This window comes from Eschscholzia californica, unplaced genomic scaffold (assembly GCF_041429995.1).
Source record: "Eschscholzia californica isolate CP2 unplaced genomic scaffold, dmEscCali1.0.p SCAF_6, whole genome shotgun sequence".
NCBI classification, from domain to species: Eukaryota; Viridiplantae; Streptophyta; class Magnoliopsida; order Ranunculales; family Papaveraceae; genus Eschscholzia; species Eschscholzia californica.
In genome coordinates, this window is record NW_028238483.1 from 17,781,063 (window position 1) to 17,804,036 (window position 22,974).

At 37.5% G+C, this 22,974-nt stretch overlaps 3 protein-coding genes and 1 long non-coding RNA gene across 5 annotated transcripts; 1 reads left to right on the top strand and 3 right to left on the bottom strand.

Annotated features, from left to right (window-relative positions):
• Positions 1–801: 801 nt before the first annotated feature.
• On the bottom strand, positions 802–6,802 carry LOC147532109 (casein kinase 1-like protein HD16). The gene is made up of 16 exons (XM_086650676.1): positions 5,397–6,802; positions 4,744–4,854; positions 4,592–4,665; positions 4,409–4,478; positions 4,241–4,296; positions 4,066–4,137; positions 3,829–3,923; positions 3,645–3,711; positions 3,360–3,489; positions 3,064–3,282; positions 2,392–2,534; positions 2,131–2,305; positions 1,893–1,983; positions 1,647–1,804; positions 1,363–1,551; positions 802–1,264 (listed from the first exon to the last, which is right to left on the bottom strand). Exons 1-16 carry the CDS (start codon positions 5,733–5,735, stop codon positions 1,205–1,207), a joined length of 2,049 nt encoding a protein of 682 aa, XP_086506802.1. The 5' UTR covers positions 5,736–6,802; the 3' UTR covers positions 802–1,204.
• A 9,097-nt stretch (positions 6,803–15,899) lies between these two features.
• LOC147532110 (uncharacterized) lies at positions 15,900–17,547 on the top strand. Its single transcript, XR_015228079.1, has 3 exons — positions 15,900–16,014; positions 16,639–17,124; positions 17,263–17,547. It is a non-coding gene; the product is annotated as an uncharacterized LOC147532110 (long non-coding RNA).
• Positions 17,548–17,887: 340 nt separating this feature from the next.
• On the bottom strand, positions 17,888–20,565 carry LOC147532111 (protein FAR1-RELATED SEQUENCE 5-like). Its single transcript, XM_086649902.1, has 3 exons — positions 19,324–20,565; positions 19,117–19,136; positions 17,888–17,963 (listed from the first exon to the last, which is right to left on the bottom strand). The coding sequence occupies exons 1-3, from the start codon at positions 20,563–20,565 to the stop codon at positions 17,888–17,890; spliced, it is 1,338 nt and encodes a 445-aa protein (XP_086506028.1).
• Positions 20,566–20,571: 6 nt separating this feature from the next.
• Positions 20,572–22,347, bottom strand: LOC147532112 (protein FAR1-RELATED SEQUENCE 5-like). Of its 2 annotated transcripts, none has more exons than XM_086648959.1 (3): positions 22,201–22,347; positions 21,418–21,567; positions 20,572–21,332 (listed from the first exon to the last, which is right to left on the bottom strand). In XM_086648959.1, the coding sequence occupies exons 2-3, from the start codon at positions 21,539–21,541 to the stop codon at positions 20,638–20,640; spliced, it is 819 nt and encodes a 272-aa protein (XP_086505085.1). In that variant the 5' UTR covers positions 21,542–21,567; positions 22,201–22,347; the 3' UTR covers positions 20,572–20,637. The 2 variants fall into 2 exon arrangements, with proteins under 2 accessions (XP_086505085.1, XP_086505087.1); XM_086648961.1 differs by having other exon boundaries at positions 21,418–21,582.
• Positions 22,348–22,974: the final 627 nt, after the last annotated feature.

Below are 22,974 nucleotides of genomic sequence, written 5' to 3' on the forward strand. Positions count from 1 at the left end.
GCCAAGCACTTCTACGCTAACCCACTCGGACACTCGGAATTCTCTTGGACTTTTACAATGCATTGGGTTCGTGTGATTGCCTTTACACATATTGTTTACCATCTCAACTAGGCCTAATAACATGGATTGTTGGGCTTCATCAACCCAAAAAGTTGATGTAATTTGTTAGTAATCAATGGGTACTCTAAGTTGGTGCGGGCACGGGCAGTTGTAAGGGTAGAGGTTTTAACCCATATTTCCGCCCACCAAAACTTGCAGGCTGGACAGGTTGTGCCCGAGATGGACACGGGTGTCCATGGTCCTCGTTGGGCTTGGGTGCCTGTATGCGGGTTCAGTCTCATGGGCATAATTCCAACCCTAGGCAAAACCTTGCTAACAGGGTGTGAACATCATTGAGTCTAGGTGTCAACAGACATCATCAGGGTTCAGGCTCATGGGCATAACTCCCACCCGTGGGCAGATCCTTGCTAACAGGCTGTGAACATCATCGGGTTCAGGCGTCAACAGACATCATCCCACTCAGTCGAATATCATTAAAGTCAGACATCAATCATTTGGGGTTCTTCTCCCAATCATTTGGGGTTCTTCTCCCACCACTCTGGTTCAGTATTTTGAAAGATAAGTAGTCCAAATGAGCTTTGCTGCAAGACCAAATGCTTCTCCACCAAAATTTAAATCAAAGATAGAGCAACCAAATAAATCAAGCATTACCTAACCTATTATTCACCTGTAAACAATTTAAAAAATATTCCAAGAGGATGCCATGATATAAATCTTGTACTAAAAGCAAACACAAGTTGATTTACTCAATCGTAAACTATACTTTTCACTGAAAATTTGCCTTCGAAAAAAGTAATTGTTATCCGAATCTATACAAGCTAGACAATATGTAAAGATTTCCAATTTCATTCGGTTCCAAAACAAGACGGATCTCTTCTATTAGAACATTCGAATACTCGATGATGACACTACAACAGCCGATTATATAGATGGCAAATTTTAGTTCTAGAATAGTTAGTAATAACTTATGTGAGGAAGGTGCAAGAAACAAGTAATCTCTCAGGTCCAGATCTTGAGCTTTCACCTCTCATGTCACAGCTTCATAATCTAGGTGGGTAAGCCTGTACGAGTTAGCTTCCACATGACTCAGCAGTATGTTCAAAATTATATTGGAATCTCGTCCATAGGTGAATTTAGAGGAACTTCACGAAACTGTTCGACCATAACAAACAGAAGCAATATAAAGGTTCTTTGCCCATTTCTCCTGCAACCAATTGTAGCACATAATTTTAGTTGCCGACAATTTTTTTTAACAAGTATAGGAGAAATCAGAAGAAAGATAGATATAATCAATGAATTCACCTTCACATGTGCACTTGGAAAAGCAGATGTTCTAAGTGTCTCCTGGGTTTCGTCTAAAGGCTTTCTTCTTGGCACACTAAGAACTAAAGCAGTCTGATCCGTAGTTGCTGCAGTTGATGTGATACGATAACCATTATCCCACCGCCGATGAACACCTTCGCTAGGATATAGAAAATCAAGTTCAACAACCTAAAATCAATGAAAAGTTAGATTAGCTAAATCATTTCATTTGTGTTTGCTGCACAAAAATCCACAAAAGATTTAAACTTGGAAAACATTAAAACCTGATCAGAAAATCCGGCACCCCGGGACATAACAACTGCCCATCTACTCGCTGATGTTGCCATAGACGTAACATAGAATCCTTCCTTCCACTTTTTGTTTATCCACTTGAAAGGGAATGCATCACTAACCTTGTAAGACTGTTGTGCATATTGTGTACCTGTCAGTACAGAAGCAGGATATAAGATAAACAGTATTATAGAAAAAAGTAAGTTACTGAATTTAAGCGATCATATAGTGAGAGCAACCTTTAGACATCACAACTAACGAGCTCCCATTAGCAGCTCCAGCTACTGCACTAATATAGTAATTTTTCTCCCACTGCTCCATTATCCATTCCTACAAATGGGACAAGAAAAAAAAAAGAAATAAAAGTTAAAGGACATTGCACGCACAAGTAATCACCCAGACGACCACGCACACAGGGACCATATAGTAGGTAAAACATTCACGCACAACAGTTACGTTAAGTGAACTGATACTAACTTTATGAAGAAAATGTGGGGAGAGCTGATAAACTTGAGAAGTGAAGCCAGTGCCAGCATCCATGATCAATGCCCACAGATTTGAACAAGATGCCACACTGCTGATATATAGACCATCTTCATTTCCCTTGTCGATATGCTGGCAGAGCCTCTCATCTGCCACATTATAATGATACCTAAAACAAATAAGGGAAATGTAAGTTCCTAACTTTTGTCTTATGTAACGTAGCAAATAAGATGAAGCCAGTTGAAGTGCCCTAACCTCTGTTTCATTGGTCTACGAGCATTGTATACACTTATCCACTGTGTTGCAGGTGTCCCCATTCGAACCTTTTTCTTTGGTTGTTCGTCCTCTTCTTCCTCCATCATTAACCGACCTCTTTTATGGCCAACCTGGTATATAAGCTGGGCAAGTAAACGCAAGTTAGATACATCTTAGACTAACTTTTAAAGCATTATATACAATTTTTTTTTATCAAAACCATACTTTCATTCATCAGTGAACATCACAAAGTACATGGTAGAATTCTTATTCCTCTCTTCTGAAAACTTCATGAGTTACATACATTCAAATAAAAGTGTCTCATGAAGGGAAAAGAATTGACTAGATTCAAATCACAAAGTACATGGTAGAATTCTTATTCCTCTTCTGAAAACTTCATGAGTTACATACATTCAAATAAAAGTGCCTCATGAAGGGAAAAGAATTGACTAGATACAGACACAAAGATCCTATAGATCAAGAATTAAAGACCCTAAAGGTCGACAAAAAGATCCTATAGATCGAGAATTAAGGACCCTAAAGGTCGACAAAAAGAAAATTACAACAATAATATTAAACTAATAAAAGTGAAATCTTGATAATATTAAACTAAAGGTCGACAAAAAGCATTATATACAATTAAGAAGCAAATTAAGACAGAAAAAATGCTACCTTCTGGGCACCATCTGTGTTTATTGGCCTAACATCCGGATTTGGGCCTATGATCCCATCAAAGAAGGAAATATATTTTGCGTAGTTAGGTTCCTCATCAAATTTCAAGTTCACAACATACTCGAGGAAAATTCTGAATGGTTGTGGACAAAAGGAACACAGTATCTCAGGAGATGTTGCCATCTTCTTTTTGCAGACAAGGAACCCTTTAGTCTCACCCTATACAAGAAAGAAGCCAAAGCTTCAGTATTATAGAAATTAATATGAAAGCTAAGAAAATTCAGGGTGAAGCTTACCTGATATCCTTGCCAAGGCAGGCGACCTCGGAGAAGAAAAATAAGAGTATAAGCAAGAGATTCCAAATCATCTCTCCTGCTTCCGGTTCTTCCTAGATGAGCATGCACACTAGCGTAGCGAACAGTGCCTCTGCAAGATTAGAGGAGGAGCTAAATTATTCTATTTCAATATATTGATTCAAATTTTTAATAACATAAAAAATTATGGCCAAGAGGCTCAAATGTAAAAAAAAAGCTACAGAAGAAACTTATGCAGGTGAAGATGAAAACAGTGAGTAGAAGTACCTGAAGACATCTGGTCGTTGGTCATAATCCACATGTTGACCAGTTGACGTGTCTTGCCATTTGGTAGCTGGTTAAGAAAGTAAATATGTTACAAAATAAAAACATAGACTACATGTAGCCATGTAGGTTTGTTGTTCTCACACATACAAATAAATAAATTATTTAACTGAAAATTTGACGTTACCTAACCCAAGATCAACAAGAAACAGTTTTTTTTCTTCTGGTGTCCCCGGCGGACCAAGCAAAAAGTTTTCTGGCTTTATATCCCCATGAACATACCTGAGACAAGAATATACATATGCCATTAGATTCTGAGAGCGACTACCCTGATACCAGGAAACCATGTTTACCTCGATGATGGATTTCAATGAACAAGAGAACTAAACCAATAGACCAAAGCCAAAAATATACAAGGTCTTACCCTTTGGAGTGAAGCTTCTCCAGTATAGAAATTGCTTCAATTGCAATGCACGCAACCATTTCAATGGACATTCTAGATAATAAGAAAAATACAATAAATCAACTAAAAAAGGTAAGAAGGATGATCAAGCAAGAACTAGCATTGTGGATTATCATCAATTTTGGTTGAATCTTACGTATGAGAGTTGTTATTCCAAACATCCCATAAACTCGGTCCCAACATGTCCATCACCTGTAGAAATTAAGAACTACTGTTACTAGGTGATTCTCGAGTGAGTAGAACCGGCATACAAAGTCTAAGATTTGTGAGATGGAAACTGCAAGCAGAAGGATATACAGTGTACCATTATATAATAGTCTCCTTGACGGCCTTTGAAGTGAACTCGCGGCACACCATGACTGCCTCCAAGCGTGCTGTGACAGAAACAGAATATTTGGTCGATCAAGTCGCATATTAAGCAAAAATAACGATAAAATGGTCTACAAAATACCAAGTGAGGTAAAACAAGATATCCTAAGTGACGCACTTGTATACTTGCCACTCATATGGTGGTCCATAATTGCATCCCTTACTAGTCCTGTGTTCAAATTTTAATGCTACCTGAATTCACAAAGAAAAAATATGTCAAAGGCTGCAAGAGACACAAAAGGTACAAAAAGAAAACAAGCATAGACATACCTCAATAGCTCCATGCCCATTTGAAATACGGTGACCGACATATACTTGTCCAAAGCCTCCTTTACCCAGTTTTCTTTCAACTCTGTACACAGGTGAACCACCAACATGGACCTAAAGCCGAAAAAAATAATGCTTAGCTCACCGAACCATTGCGCTAACAGATGAAGTACATGAACCGAAATAGATTTCTTACTTCGCGTTAAATAATAAAAGGTTAGATAAAAACTTAAACACCGTGACCCTCGTAACCAAAGAAAAGATGCTATACGGGCACTATTATTATGCTCTATGCAACATTACATCACAGCTATCATTGTCGGTATGATTTTACAGTGTTTGAGGTTTGTGACGTTGATGGGAGCAAACGTACCAATAACTCTATATCTCTACCTAAGATCTACTATGTGATTTCAACCCAGGAAAATTGTCTGCTTAAGAGTACTAAATTGTGAAACAAACTTCTTAACAATTATTCTTCTGAATTTAGGTTTTGCTATAAGCACAATCTCCAACCTTTATGTGCTTGAAAGATGAAGGGAATTAGTGTATTAGTTTGAACCCACTAAAGATAAGTTTTATCAAGAACCCCAAACATGCAAACTAGGGGATCCATGAACCCTAGAAACAAAAACTTAGATTGATAATAATAATACCGTATCAGGAATAGGTGAAGTGCCATCGTCTTCCGCTGCCAAGTTCTTATCTACGCTCCTTCCTGCACTATCATTATCATCCATTTGTTTTTCCACTACCTCCTTCTTTGCTTCAATTCCTTCTAAAACCCTAATTTCTTCTTCTTCTTCTTCCTTTTCTTTAACCTCCAAAGACTTTGATGAAACAGATTTTATCAATTTTTTCTCATCGATAGGTTCTTGATCCTTCTTAACCGTTCGTCTCCCTCGAGTTCTAGGCGTTACCTTCTTCTCAGCTTGGATCGGATTTGGCTTCACTGCTGCCCGGCCCTTACGCACTCCCTTACGCAGTTCTGGCATCGTTCATCCATCAAATCTCATTCTTCAATACCCTAATCTTTGAAAAAACTCCGATTCTTTTCTTCTCTTGAGAAATCCCAATCAAAATTTGATAAGAAGATGATAAATCGTAACTCCTGATTTCCGAAAGGGAAAAAGAAATTAAATTGTGGATTTCAAAATGTTGAGAATACTTAGGGTTTCGGATTGTACGTAGGGTAGGACATGGAAATAGTTAGAACCATCTTCTAGATTATTCAAAACAGAGTTACGTGTTAACTCTATTTCGGCCCCTATTTGTGACCAACTGAAACTTTAACCCCTATATGTATGAAAAAGATTAAAAATGCTATTTGATCCAAATGGGAGCCGACTACATTCCAAAAGCTTATGTGGGCGGTTCTCATTGGTCCGGCCATTTTTCTCCACATCCCGGTTGGAGGTTGATCAGATGGTCCTCCCTTTCCCATGACTACATCATATCATCGATATAAACTTCGATCTCCTTATGCATCATATCATGGAAGAGGGTAGTCATAGCCCCCCTATCTAGTAAGGTGGACTAATGAGAGTCGTTCACATCAGCTTTATGATTGTAGCTGCTTCCATTTCGGGTATACATTATGCAAAAGTGGTCTCCAAAATCACATTTCTATTAGTCCTCTCCTGAGTGTCAGGACGGGTCTCCTAAGCGCCTTGAGCTCTATCACGGCAACAAATGGGTGGATGTAGGGTTTTGTACGACCTAGTGTTTTAAGTGGAATCTCAAACATCTATATGTTTAACACTAGCTTCCAGGATCACATGGAAGAACTAATAATGAACTAGAAACTGAAAGAAGAATACCTCGATTTACTTTCCCACAAACTAGATTCCAATGACCTTTTCCCGAAGATGAGCTCCTCTATTTGAGACATCCGAGCAAGTTGACTTAATCTCCCTTCTTTAATATCAGCTAGGACCTTATTGAAGGTTGAGAAGACGAGTCGTTCTTCTTTTGACTAGGTAGATTGAGTTAGAGTTTTTTCTTTAAAACATCTATTTCTTTAGCTGTCTGAGAGATAGATTTTCTTTTGAAAAAGTTCCACACATTTTTGGTTTTATAATGGTCCATATATAGAGAAACCCTAATTAGAATCATATTCATATTAGGTTTCAACTTGGGCCACAGAAAAGATAAGTCAGAAAGCCCATTCTGACTGGGAATCCTAGATGAGAGGGAATCCCATCTAGGGTCCCTTACTTATGGTCGGTCAGACTATCCCATTAATAAGCTTGGTCTGTAGACCCAATACCTCTCATTTTGCTTTCCTAGGCCTTCCCTTTAGGGCCCGGTTGTTTATATCTTTGTCTGAATTCTATTTGAACCTTTTGGGCCTGTCAAAATGGATCTAATCCGTCTATTTACCGAGTTCCCACTAATCAACTCTCTCTGATTAAGTTACCATTCTTTGGTGTAACCCATTGTAGGCTCCGGTCTATGTTAGTCGCGAATCACCGAAGTGGCCCGACGATCGTAAACGACTTCTAGCTAAACATTACAATCCCTAATTCGACCGGACTAGATGATCTTCCGGATAAGGTCATCATTATCGTAACTGACAAATTGAACGCATTGTTACCTTGGTCGAAGGACACTCCCTCGGAATAACATCTCCTTCAGACCAAAAGGATATATCCTTTTTGCATAAACAAGATTCTTCTTCATTCTTCAAGAAACCAAACTCTTTGATTTTCTTGTTGAATCGAAGATTCCAAGTCCCACTCGCATGCTTCAATCTATAAATGGATCTTTGAAGCGTGCAAACTTTTCTAGTATTCTTGGTGTCCTCAAAACCCTCAGGTTGTGTCATGTACGCATCCTCTTCTAAATTTCTATTTAGAAATGCGGTTTTGACATCCATTTATCAAATCTCATAATCGTAATGAGCGGCTATTGCTAGAATAATCCTAACGGATTTAAGCATTGTGACAGGGAAAAAGGTTTCTTCATAGTCTATACCATAAACCTATTTGCAACCTTTTGCCACGTGTCTAGCTTTGAAAACACTAACGTTTCCATCTTTGACTGCTTTCATCTTGAAAATCCATTTGCAACCAATAGGTGGTTACTCCATCGGGCAAATCAACCAAGTTCAAACTTGATTTTCAGACATGGATTCCATTTCGGATTTCATGGCTCCAAGCCATTTATCGGAGTCTGGGCTCGTCATACCTTCTTTGTAGGTGCTAGGTTAATTATCTTCTACTAACAGGAGATTTGTTCCTTGAGATAATTCTATTAGCCTTTGGAACCTATGAGGGGCTTGAACAACTGGTGCGACACTCTTAACTTCTTGAGGGCTTTCTTGCTAATCTAATTCGCTCTGCGGGAGGATCTTCGAGATCTTCCATCTCTGCCTCTCTTTCCCTTTCTATCGGCTCTGGATAGACGGGAATCGCGACTTGTGACATTCGTATATCTTTGTCAGTTTGTTGAAAAACTTGAATTTCTTCGATTCTTATATTTCTCCCATTTGTCTTCTTGGAAAGAAACTCATTTTCAAGTAAGACACCATCGCGAGCAACAAACACTTTTGTTCTCTGATCGGTTGTAGAAATAATAACCTCTTGTCTCTTTTGGATACCACACAAAGAGACATTTGTGTTGATATAAGTGTTAATATTTATTTCCTTGTAAACGTTTTACATAAACTTCGCATCTCCAGACTTTGAGAAAAGACAACTTTGGAACCTTTTCAAACCATAACTCATATGACGTCTTTTCCACAACTTTAGACGGAGCACGGTTCAGTGTGAAAGTAGTTGTTTCATGAGCATACCCCCAAAATGTGTTGGGAAGATCGGCTAAACTCATCATCGTAACCATGTCTAAAAAAGTTTGATTTCTCCTTTCGGATACACCGTTCATCTGGGGTGTTCCTAGTGGATTGAGTTGGGATACTATTCCACAACTCCTAAGACGATCCCCAAACTCTTGACTCAAATATTCACTACCTCGATCTGATCGAATGGGTTTTATTTTCTTGCCAAACTGATTCTCTACTTCATGCTGAAATTGTTTGAACATTTCAAACGATTCTGACTTATGTTTCATTAGATATATGTAACCATATCTGGTGAATTCGTCAGTGAACATGATGAAGTAGCCATAGTTACCTCTCGCTAGTGTACTCATGGGTCTGCATACATCTGTATGTATTAGTCCTAGTGTTTCACTAACTCTATCACCTTTCCCTTTGAAGGGTGATCTTATCATTTTCCCTATTAAGCATGATTCGCATGTATCGTACACTCACAAGAACCCAGAAGCCCATTTGCATAAAGCTTCCGCATGCGTTTCAAGTTAATGTGGCATAAATGACAATGCCAGAGATAACTTAGGTTCGAATCATCCGAACAAAGTCGTTTTGTGTCTATGTTTAAAATTTCGTCTTCTATGTTCAGAATATAGAGGCCATTACAAAGTGTAACACTAGTATAGAACATCTCACCTTTATATAGAAAACACTGTTTGTTCATTACTACAAGAAAAATATCCCTCTTTGTCCAAAACTGACACAGAGATGATGTTCTTCGATATAATAGGTGCATAACAACAATTATTAAGTACTAATACTAATCCAGTTTCCAGATTATGATTGTATATTCCTACAACCACATCAACAGCTTTTGCCTTGTTTGCGACTCGTAGAACCATCTCGCTCTTTGTCAAATACTTGATTACCTCCAGCTTTTGTATATTCGAGATGATATGAGCTCCACATCCAGTATCGTATACCCATAAGGGGAAAATCTATTGTATCTTCCAAATTTATCTCAATAACATAGCCACGTGTTTCCTTGTTCCTAACTAGAATCTCTAATACGTTTTCTTTGTTTGAAGTCTTGAGAGCACTTCTCAAATCTTTCTCCCAAACTAGAAAGTTGTTTATATTCATCTCTTCCTTCTGAAGGAATGAATCTAATTCTAAACTAATATTATATGCCATATCTACACTGCATAAAATAAAGAATGATTTTGCTAAGTGCTACATTCAGTATTCGCGAAACTATTTTTGTCATATTATTCAAGGAAAATCGTCCCCTTTTGAATAATACGATTCCAAGATCCCATTTCTTCGGAGTTAAGCGTATTAGCGCACTATCTTTAAGCATGTCGTCCTGGCTGAGTAACTCTTTACTGATCATACCCCTCTGATTCTTGGTTGATGAGTTTCACACTTGTGTCTCAAACTCACCCTTTTGCCCCGAAATTCAAAACCCTTTTGCTGATTAGTTGAGAATAACCATTTAGACGATAGACCTCTTTATAGGTCTAGCCGTATTGTGCCGAGGTAAAAGATGGAACTCTAATGAGGCAAACCCATCATCGATGAACAAGGGCTCAACATGTGTCATAATCTAGGTATGCTTTACTCAAAAAAAATTTGGAGGACTATTATGTTTTTATCATGCATGCATTACTATGAACTCTAACATAATCATCCACGACATAACACGTAAATAAGTAAGTAAATGCCGCGAGAAAATAAATGAAGCAGACTTGATCTTAGTATGACCCCTAACCTAAAAGATCTAATCTTCTTAAGTAACTTCTTGGATCTCCTTTTGTTCGCATGGATCTCCATCCTCGAACCTCCATTGATTTCTCCCACTCGAACCACGATCTCATCTTTCGGTTCTTTAATGGACTCTTTAGACCCTAAACTCTAATTACAAGACTCAATGATTCGTAGATCGTATAAAACTTGAAAGTAAATAATTATTACATCGGGTACATATTTATGCTTAAAAACAAGAATAAAAACTCTTCTATGGCCACATTTGTAACATCCCAAGATTTTAAGTTAGATGAGAGACCATTCTGAATTCAGACTAAGTCAGAACAGGGACTAACCGTGCAATCATGTTAGAACTAGGGGCATTCTATAATTAGACAGAATTTAAGGACTAAACTGGGATTTTGGCTGGTTAAGGGAATAAGCCCAACCAGACTTAGTTGTTCGTGGTTTTGGTTGAAGAGAGTTTAGGGCAGGTGAGAACATTCGAGGAATGAGAGGAATCAGGTATAAATTCAAAAGGGGATTACTTGCTTCGTCGAATTCAAATTCATGAAGTGATTCAAGCATGACTTTTGTGAATGTTGGTAAGAGATTTACTGTGTCTCCCTCTAGAATTCATTGATTCCGTGATTTGAGTTCAATTGAGTTTGAATTCGAAGATGTGGGAAGTTGAAGAAGCATGCATGAAGAAGCAAAACAAGAATACTTTATCAAGGTAATATTTGTAGTTTTTGATGATTTAATTTATCTTGTTATGGAAATCTAGGGTTAAATGGTTAGAGAGTTGGGGTTTTCTGATTTTAGGGTTTTAATGAGTGTTTCATGTAGTTTTACTGTGATGCTTTTTAAGAGTAATGGTTGAACCTAGCGACGGAAATGAGTCTGAAATTAACGAGTTGTATAGACCGAACGACAATTTCAAGGGACTACACAATGCAGTATGTTGCGATGCGTTTCTGTGTTATTTGAGTATCCGGATGATGTTTTAAAGAAGAAATGAGTTTTAGTTTGGGAAGTTAGCTTTCCGAAATGATATAGTACATGTAATTTGGAGTTCGGATGAGAGAATTATGACTGTTATAGTGCGCATCGCGGTGTTAGGAAATATCAGTTTTGCTGCTGCGTGTATTTAGCTACTTTGAGAATTATACATTGATAATTTGGCTGACACACTAGAAAAAATGTTATAAATTGAATTAACTTTCCAGCGATGTATGGTACAATCGAAATGGATCTAAATTGTGGTTGGTTTGAATCGAAGACAGAAAAGAGTCACGCGTGGGTTCTTCCGATGTTAAGCGAGTTACATTTGGATTTTATTTATTTTATGGTCTTTGTTCTTTTGATTCTTATTTTATGTCAAGGTCCTTGTTGGAATATCCAATATTTATGTTTACTTTATTTTTTTTTGTCAGAGGGGAGCCAAAACGAGTGTAGAGCGAGTTGCTCGAGGCGAAGCGGAGGACGACAGAGTCCTCAGTCGCTAGGTAGGGGATATCTCTTGTTTTCTTTTTTATTATCGTCTAGATTCATGCTAGGAGTAGGAGATAGGCATGCATCACTATGCTTAGATGGATAGACGATCATGGTGCATGATTTATACCGTTGTTTTCATTGATGTTTATGACGTTGATTATGCCTCTTTCAGTAATGGTTTTCGATAAAGTTTGTATCGTTGAGGGTGATTATCTATTGGTTATTTTGATGATTTTTACTTGTAAATGACTTCTAAAGTGATAGTTTTGAACTGCTTTATGAGAATCAGTGTTTTGAAAATATATTGATTTCGTATGTTGTATGTGATTGGTGTAATGGACCGAGACGAGTTATGAGGGTCTTGGCAGTTGTAGTGTTCCACTCTCTTGCCAAGATTTTCGTTTAAGTTGGACTCTTGGGGCTCAAGGATTTGCTACCCTTAACCGCTCGCTTGGACTGTAAGCCTGTTTGTTCTTACCCTCAGGGCTCAGGGGTTGTACACCTCGGACCGCCCGACTGGTTTGGTGATTGGAATCCCTCTGCACGTTATGATATGCCTCTTTGTTGTGCCACTTCTGTGTGATAAGATAATTAATATTTTAAAAAGTTCTGTCTCAGTCGAGGGCATAACGGACGAGTTCTGAATCAGTTGAGATTGTGGGCGAAGGATGTTTTCACAAGAAAAAAGTATTACTTCTGCTTTTGACAGACTAAATACTTTTTCGAAACCAGATGAAGTAGTTGCATGCCAGGGTACCGATGAGAATAAACTTTTTGTCTTAACACGAATACTGGAGGGACGACCTGACTGTTCGAATTCGGTGAAGCTTAAATGTATCTAGTTAAGCTAGGCGTATATATTTATCAAGAGGTTGGCTTTTCAATGACTGTGGAGTCGCCTAGTGGGAGAGTGGCTTACTTACCTAGGGATAAAACACTTTATCGAGATAACGCTAGTACCTTGGTTAGCCAAAGTATTATAGAGTTCTCTGGGTAACTCTCTGTTGATTGGGGAGCATACCATGGGTGGGCAGTTAAGTCTGTTATTTTATGTTAGCGTAGGATTGCTATATATTTATGGTGTGCATGTTTTACTTGCAAAAATGTTTTTTTATCATAGTTTTATTTTAGGACTCCTCTACCAGTTTAACTCGTGTTGGCGAGTTACTGACCCCCTACCAGTTCTTAGTGTGCAGGAACTTCTTTAATAGTTGGTTGTTGTTGTGAGACAGCTGAGGCTCGTGGACCGCATAGGGCGTGGGGTGGCTTCACAGTTGTCTTATTTGGTTTCTTTGGTTTTCTTCTCATTGTATTTCGAAGTTATACTTTTATACACTGAGAACCATATAATGTATATATAAATACGTATCAGATAGGTTATACAGGGATATATGGTTGCGTGCAGGATGAGTTAACCGAAATCTGGTAGTTCGGCTTGAAACCAGAGTCAGTTAGAGTAATTATGTTTCATTTTAGCTTCCGTTGTGTTTGTGTATGCGAATGTATGGTTTGTATGACAGGTTTTACAGGTGCGACTGGTTCGATTTACAGAGGAGACTCTGCCGGATTTTTGTCTCGTGTGTGAATTACCAGGGCGTGGTCGTGTCTATTTTGGGACACGGGGTGTCACATACTAGACTCCGTATTCAGATTCATACATACAAAAATGATATGACATTCATAAGATAATATAGTATGTATAACATCCTACCTTTTGATTATTGACTTTCAACCTGCAACATTAATTTGACTTTAGTGTCGTAATGTCATCGCATGTAACTGCCCCCCCCCCCCCCCCCCCAGTTTCTTCACCGTTGCTACGGGCGAACAATATATCGAACGAACAATGAAGATTTTCAGGATGATTTCAGGGAAACCACTTTCCAACATCATTATTTTGGCGCTAAAGGAAAGGGATTTACCTTAGCAACCCTATATATTCGTCCTCACGAATCCAACAATCTTGGAAATAATATAATCACTCAAACTCACCACAGTCATGTATGGATACCGTGAAACGACTCATCTAGAAGACGGGAACAACCCCCGAGGCATCGGCTAAGATGTCAGCAACTTCCAAAAGCCTCAAAATCTCAAGGTGCGCAACAAAGGCATTACCAAATCTCTTTATTGAAGCTTTACCCTTTGAAGATACTAGGGAACCACCAGAAGTTCATACGGCTGATGTGAAACCACGCTTAGATGTTTAGGATGTCATGCATAGTGGATGAAGCAAATCCATTTTCATAGATGAAGAGAGGGGTGAACCTAATGTAGAGCTACCTAAAGCCAAAGTAGAGGAGGCGATGAAACGCATCGTCTCAGAAGACGTGATGGGGGTTGTACAAATCCGGACCTCGGAGGTAGAGGTCACATAGATAGGTACTCTAACGGAAGTAGAGGGCAATAACAAACAAAGTTTCTAGGAAATTACTGACATATATTTGTCTTCAACACAACAGAGGTATCAGGCATATATGCCTCTGTGATCTCCAACATACTAAACTTGAAGTCGGAACACCGAGCAATCAAAAAGGAAAAAAATCGCTCCTAAAAAACAAACAGATATCGCCAAACAAGAAAGAAAGTTTATGACCTAAAGAGTAGTTAGAGAAGTATACTACAACAATTGGTTGGCCAACGTGGTGTTGGTTCCAAAGAAGAACAATACCTGGAGAATAAGAGTGGATCCAAGTTTAAGAGATTTGCGTTACGTCCTGGTAGGCGGTACGAAAACGGATACATGGTATGCCTACTAGGTTGTATCCGTACGTGAGGGCGGGGGGGGGGGGGGGGGGGGGGGGGGGGGGGGGGGGGGGTTTACCTCTTCGGTACGCAACTCACTTAATATAAAATTTCGGTTTGTTACCTTGATAACACTAAAAATAATTCAAACATGTAGATGAAATTTAGATTATAGATATAAATAAATTATATATATTAAAACAGGTCAGTCGGTTATGTGAGGTACAAGTGTGGTCGTTCATTTTTGTTACGAGTTCGATAGAGATCACATCTGATGGCCGATATAAAATATTCTTCCTGTAATTCGAATAAAAACAAAAGGGTATTAGTATCAAATAATTAGCTTAAACCCCAAATTCGGTTACAATCTCCCTAAAATATCTCTATGTTCAAACTATCAAAACTACTCTCCACGAATTGTTTTTCTTTACTTTTTCTCTCATGATCTCCCAAAATCAGTCACACTTTTTTTTATCCCTTTCTATATAGTTTCTCATTCTTCTTCACTTGAGAAAAAAACAAATCCAATTCAATTTTTTTCAATATGTAGGTTTCTCTCAATCTCTATACCTATAGTGAAAATCAGAGTTAAATGTGATCTAACGGCGTTAGCAAACCTAGTAGTTCAAAACTCATAAGGGATGGAACGAGTAATTACTCAAAGTCTCGCGACAGAAACCTAGTATTTCAAAACTCATAAGGAATGAAACGAGAGCTTCTCTGAGGTACTTGATACTGTGAAGTCTTGGATCCCTGGTAAAATCAAGGCAACTAATGTGTCGAGGTGGAGGGAGAAGAGAGATTAGTTAGAGACAGAGAAGTTAAAAAAAAAATTTAGAGAAAGAGAGGAGAGTTTAAAACAAAGTTTTTTTTTATATGTTTGAAGGTCGCCGACCTTCACCGGTGAAGATGTTTTTGATAAAGTAGGGGGCTAGGCAGTAAACCGGTTACAAAGTTGGGGGCTATATGGAAAATAACCCATCAAATTTTAGTTAGGAAGATATTATAATTAAATTTTATTTGGAGATATTGTAATTAATTCAACAATAGTGGATATGAGATTGTAAATGACGGGTTGAAATGTCATTTAATATCTCTCTCTAGATGATAGACTACTCATATATATCTGTCTCTCTATCTCTTTCAAGAGTATTGATCATTAGAGTATCTCTTTTTGATATGTTTGATACGTTTAAAGATGTTGAATTAAGTTTTACGAAAATGCTACTTTGACATTCCGGGTTACCTAACCAGTGACATATCCAGTCAGCAAGATGACGTGGATTCGTTGAATATTTGACCAGAGGATCTGGAGCGTTGAAAAGGAACGGTCCAGATAAAACCCCTTAAAAGCCCAATTCCCTTTAGTTAGAAATTTCTCTCTCTAGGGTTTTAACTCGGCTCCAAATTTCTCACCGGAAAATCTCTCCACCTGAATTCTCTCAGGCCGGAATCTCTCTCGTTATGTTCATCTCGTCGGAAATATCTTTCCATCTCGTCGGTTTTCTCTAGAGGTAATTTACTAATCTCGTTCTTCTTCGTCTTTTACATATCCTAATTTTTGAGTTTCTGCCCTTAATGATTTCCTAGGTGTTCTTCTTCTCAATTTTAAGCTTCATATGCACCTCTATTCGTCAATGATGAAGGAATCATCCATTGCCCTATTTAATGCTATCTTTTTTTGTTATCAATTTGAGATTGTAATTCATCATCAATACTTGTCTATCTCTATATTTGATCAAATTTAGGGTTAGTTTGATATCGATTTCATTATGGTATCAATCTAATTGGTTAAATTTTGTACCTTTGATCCTCTAATGCATGATGAATACTTTCAATTAGGAGTTCCACTTCTGAATACCCACTTTTTCATGTATAATGTTTATGTGTTCATTGAATAAGCTAGTGTTATGAAAATTTGATTAATATATACAGTATTTAGGGTTTGATTAGATTACCCTTCATCTGCTTGATCCATAAAATATGCCACTTATGATCAAATTCTTGTTACTCTCATGATTAGGAAAACTCATAAACCAAATTATGATTATGAAGATCGAACAATATATTTTATCAGAAAGATCGAGTTAGTTTCAATTGAACTGATTTTCCTAACATATTTCATGCTCTTTTTACAGGTGATAAGTAAGGGTTATTTTCGTTTCTAAATTTCGTCCACAACGACAAAAGCTTCCTCACTCGGTGTTGTCTGAACTCAAGTCGTATTTCAAAGGTTTTTATATGACTTTGATGTCTTCTCTGTAGTTGAAAAAGAGAGAAGAAAAGTTGTAGAATCCGAAAGAAGTCCAATACCCTCTTCTGGTCGATATCGTGGTTGTTAGTTTCATCAACTACTAACTGGTTCTACAAATTAGTCGTTTCTGGCCTGAAAGTTGACTATGGTATTCCTATGTAACATCCTATTCACGTTTACGATTATCTTCATGGGTCAAGCACAGCACAAGGTCTCCTTCACCCGTCACAGCTAGGCATTACTCAAGGTATTCAAGTTCTCTTACACCATACAGTGGCAACTCAAGCTATCCACAACCATCTTCATGCGCCACACACGACTCAAGGTGTTCACTAGTGCCTTCACGCACCACTGTCAGGCCTTATTCAAGGTATTCAAAGTGAGAAAATGTATTATCAAAGATATTCAAGTGTTCTTGTAGTTACCTAGTTGTTCAAGAGTAAAGAACAAACACATAGAAACACCAAAATTAAGTGTTCTAATAGTCTTTCTTGCCTATTTCATGCAGATATTGAGGCGAAAAGGAGATGCTTACAAAATACATGAATTCATAAAGATACAAAAGTGATCGATTTGCTTTCGAAGCCACTCCCGAAGTACTCATTGATGTCATGTTATCGAGTAGTTCAAATTTAATGTCCAAGTTGATTTTAGTGTTTCTAAGAAATGGAAAAATGTATATAAAACCAAGTTATCATGGTCTGTGAGTTCTACTACATTCTTCATAAATGTTTGGGGATTGTTTACATTTCAAAATAGAATGTTAAATGCATTTTCTGCTCTTCCAGTTAAATTTGTTCTTATATTGTATTATATAAAAAACCTTTGGAGAGTTGAAAATAGAAGAGAAACATAACAGACAGTAACAAGTTGTGCCTATTATACATTTGCACCTACCACTTTCGAAGAAATGGATATGAAACTAATTCTGGTAGGGTGAGATAAAGAAAGCTCTGAACCAATTATGGTATTTGACCTTTAAAATTGGATGATCTATATAGCTGGTTTTGGTGGAAGGCAGCCCATGAGTTTTTAGAAGTAGGACCTTTTTTCTTTTCCATCATATAGGGTCTATGAACTAACATGAATAAGGTGTTTATCACATGTTCTTGCTTCTTATTCATTATCAAAGATTAACCAAGTTGCTCCCAGATACCAAGTTCAGGTACTACAGTTTCTGCATTCTCTGCGGTAGCTACGACAAGCCACCTGCAAGTATATTCAACTTCGCCCCGATTTCCGACAATGTCATTAGAACTGGTACTAGTGGTAATAGTTTTTACTCTCCATAAACCACAAGTTTCATCATACTTAGCCGATTGAACACTTTCATTAAATTGTGGGTTTATATTGAATCTTGTAGCTTAATTTTCGAGGTAAGAAATGAATTTCTAAGATGAAGTTTGAGACAATAATAAGTCCTTTTTTGCCATAACGAAGCAATGCAATCGGCTCTTTCAAGGACGACAAAGGGCACTCCTTGTTCTTTAAGAAAAGCTCCGACTGCATGGCTCGATGGGCCTGCTTCGACGATAACAAGACCGTTAACCCAAACAGATTTTTTTCTATTGTTCTTCAACCTAAGCAATTTTTTTCGATTGTTCTTTAACCTAAGTAGATTTTCATCTCTTTCTTGTAAAAGCTGCAGCTCCAAACTGCTACAACTGCTACAACTGCAACTGCAGCAGCTATGGCGTCTCCAAGCTGCTGCAATTGCAGCAACTCTTGCTACTCTAAGCTGCAGCGATTGCAGCAGCTCTTGCTACTCTATGCTGCAGCGATTGCCGAAACTTTTGCTGCTCCAAACTACAATAATTTTAGGGACATTTGCTGCAATATTGCAATTCCGAATATGCAAAATCAAATCAAAAGACCATTGCATTCAAATTTGAATACGACAATAAGTTTCAAATTGTTGTTCTAACGACATTTGCATCAGAATAATAAAAAAAAAATTAAAAGACAATAAACTAATCTAATTTCACCCACTTCAAATTTCAGGGCTCATCGCTTTCCGCTAGACCCGCCCTCTAGCTGTAGAAGCTTTTCGGATCGTTCCTATCGAAATCACAAGTTCGAACCAGCCTTTCCTTTGATAGTCGACAAGCTTGACAACTAGCTAATTCCATAGAATTGGGCCGGCCGCCTGGAATCAAAAGAGTTTCGAACCCGTTGAAGATCCTTGTGGCTCCGGATCCCTCCAATCCAGCCGATTCCGAATCGACCAATTCCGGGATCTTTTGCAGCGAAGGCCTGTCATCGAATTCTTCAAACCTGGGGCATGTCGATCCTGAATGAAACTAAACCATGATTGATCCTACTATCAATCCGTCATACAGAGGCGTAACTCCCATTTGAAAACCTCAAGCTCCATTTTGGAACCTGTATTCATAAAAAGTAAAGTTTAGAAACATCATTAACAAAACAAAACAAGTTCAAAGAACATCAACACATACAAATAAATTAAATGCATACTTCAAACTGTTGGTGTACTTTTCTGTTTTTTCTTGCTCGTCCACTTAGTTGGCTTCAACCTATTCGTCCGTGGACGCCCTTTTCGACTAATTACCAATGGGTCATGGATGTTAACTTCTTCGTTGCTTTCTTCAACTGCGTTGTTGGTCTTTGTACAAGCACTAGGAGCACTGGTCTGCATCATCTTTAGAATCTCTATCTCATTATCAACCCATTGAGTATATCTTGAGAAACACTCCTCGTTTTCGGAAGCCAAGTCAGCAAGTTCGTTAAATTTACGGGATAACATTTTATATCGTAATTGATTTGAAGTCTCAGCTGAACGATCGACTCTAATGGTCATCTTTGTGTGACATCTACGTACATCTTTCCTCCATCTTCTAAGAATATACATTTCCGGCAATAATGATATCCCATTCTGACACAACACAAAAATGGCATGTTTACATACAATCCCTTTGAACTCAAACAAACAACAACTACATCGGACTTCAGTTGTAGCTTTCATGAACAAAACTGTAGATTTTATAAGTTTTTCGTGTTCTCCGACCTTAACTGTCTCTTCTACAACATGCTCCACCCCAATGTATGTATTTCTAGCTGAAATCAAACGACAATATAATTGACCAGTCAACTCTGCTTGAAACTCCTGAAATTTTGATATGGTGTATACCCTTTGAATTTGTTCCTCCATCCCTAAACGAGTGATGCATGGAACCATCTGTGAGAAAGACTTAAAATCAGCCATTACTTCGTTTTCAATTTTTTTCTTTGAAGCATTCTCACATTGCTCCACAAATTGTTTCAAAGTCGTCTTTGAATTTACGTACCCATCAAAAAAAGCATTAATACCCTCACTACGTTGAGTACTAGAGATACCAGCCCAAAAGTATGGTTTTACATAGCATGGAACCCATCGATGTCTATTTAAATATAACACACTCAACCATTCATGTTCATGCAAGTCATAAGTTTCAATCATTCCATACCAATTGTTCTCAAAATCTAACTCATTTTGTGTGTCATATACCAATTTTTGCAAAGTAGTACGTATTTTTTCATAATGGGTTTGACTACCTAGCTTTTGAGGTATTTTTTTCATAATATGCCACAAACACAAACGATGTCTAGTATTGGGAAATACTTCTACAATCGCATTTGCCATTGCTTGATCTTGATCTGTAATTATACCTTTAGGGGCTACATTATCCATGCATTCAAGAAAAGCTTGAAATAACCAAACAAATGACTGAGTATCTTCACCAGATATCAAACCAAAACCAAAGAGAATTGATTGACCATGGTGATTAACACCTACAAATGGTGCAAATGGCATCTCATATCTATTTGTCAAGTAAGTGGTGTCAAATGTGACAACCTCACCAAATTCTGTGTAGGCTTTTCTACTTCAACCATCTGTCCAAAACACTTTTGACAAACGATTATCTTTATCCAATTCAGTTTTAAAGAAGAACCCGTTATTTTGTTCATTCATTTTCAAAAAATAACTATTTAATGCTTCAGCATCTCCTTTTCCTAATCGCAGCCTTCTCGACTCATCTAAGTAATTACGACAATCCTTTTCCGTAAAAGATACTTTTTCATATCCACCAGCATCAATGACTAGTCTATTAAAATTCTTATTCACCCTGATACCTGCTTTATCACATAACTCGAGTTCTCTCCTCACAGGTTTACTTATAACCCTATTACATCGGAAGAGTCGAGACCTGGTAGGACTAATGTCATGGTTGTGGTCGAGGTAAACCTTTGAAATCATCCACTGTCCATCTAATTCTAGTTTTGCACGTATCCTAACCAAACAACCTGTCCGACAACTTTGTCTTGGTCTCAGAGATTTACTCCGAGAAGCATTTTTTCCTGCCCTAGAACACACAAATGTTACATAACGTGCATTTCCATCTAAGTCTGTATCCTTTGTTCTTTTCCTAACAGGAAAACCTTTTTTCTTAGCGTAGTTCTTGAAAAAATCAAAAGCATCTTTGTCTGTACTAAATTTCATGCCTACTTTAGGCTCAACTAATTCTTCTTTATCTGTGGCAGGTTGTCCTACATTTTGTTCATCGACTGACTCTCCTTCGGCTACAATAAATTTATTAGAGAAAGCACATTATAACCTACAATTTTACGAACTACAATGGTTAAAAGGAAATTTTTGTTTACTTACTTTCAGATTCAGAGGACTGATTTTGGGTTTCGCATCCGAGAGATAAATCTGCTTCAGCTCCACATCCATACTGACTCTCAAACTCTGAATAGTTCAGGTTGGTTTCACCTTCGAAGTCTTCCATTTTCAAGGCGTTTTTTAAGAGGTTAACTTGTAGAAAACAAACTAAAAAGAATCAGAATCCTAAAGAGATATATAACTTTGAGACGAACACAACTTAGACACAAATCAATAGAAAATTAACAAAATCAATAGAAAATTAACAAAATCAATAGAAAATTAACAAAATAAATAGAAAATTAACAAAATCAATAGAAAATTAACAAAATCAATAGAAGGGTAATCTAATCAAACCCTAAATTCTGTATATCTTAATCAAATTTTCATAACACTAGCTTATTCAATGAACACATAAACATTATACATGAAAAAGTGGGTATTCAGAAGTGGAACTCCTAATTGAAAGTATTCATCATGCATTAGAGGATCAAAGGTACAAAATTTAACCAATTAGATTGATACCATAATGAAATCAATATCAAACTAACCCTAAATTTGATCAAATATAGAGATAGACAAGTATTGATGATGAATTACAATCTCAAATTGATAACAAATAAAGATAGCATTAAATAGGGCAATGGATGATTCCTTCATCATTGACGAATAGAGGTGCATATGAAGCTTAAAATTGAGAAGAAGAACACCTAGGAAATCATTAAGGGCAGAAAGTAAAAAATTAGGATATGTAAAAGACGAAGAAGAACGAGATTAGTAAATTACCTCTAGAGAAAACCGACGAGATGGAAAGATATTTCCGACGAGATGAACATAACGAGAGAGATTCCGGCCTGAGAGAATTCAGGTGGAGAGATTTTCCGGTGAGAAATTTGGAGCCGAGTTAAAACCCTAGAGAGAGAAATTTCTAACTAAAGGGAATTGGGCTTTTAAGGGGTTTTATCTGGACCGTTCCTTTTCAACGCTCCAGATCCTCTGGTCAAATATTCAACGAATCCACGTCATCTTGCTGACTGGATATGTCATTGGTTAGGTAACCCGGAATGTCAAAGTAGCATTTTCGTAAATTTTAAGATTGACGCAAAACGATTATGAGAGAGAGCTGAAGTAATCTCCAAGATTAACACAAAACTATTTCGAGAAAGTGAGTGGAAGTAATCGCTAGTTAGGGACAGATAGACGAAGTTGAAGTCGGAAGAAGTAACCTCTGCTAGGGAACCTAATTACAGAAAATTGAAATATTTGCACCCGTCAGATGCAAAATCTGCTCGAATAATGAACGATCAGACTTATACTTCACATAACCGACTGAGCTATTTTGATATATGAGCCTAAGATCACTAAATCAAACCTCTTTAATTTTAGTTTGAAAGATATTGTAATTAAATTTTAGTTGGGAAGATATTGTAGTTAAATCAGCAACACTGGAGATGAAATTGTAAATGGCGGGCTGAAATGTCATTTAATATCTCTCTACAGAGGACTGATTACTCATATATATCTAATACTCTATATCTTTCTAGAGTATTGATCATTAGA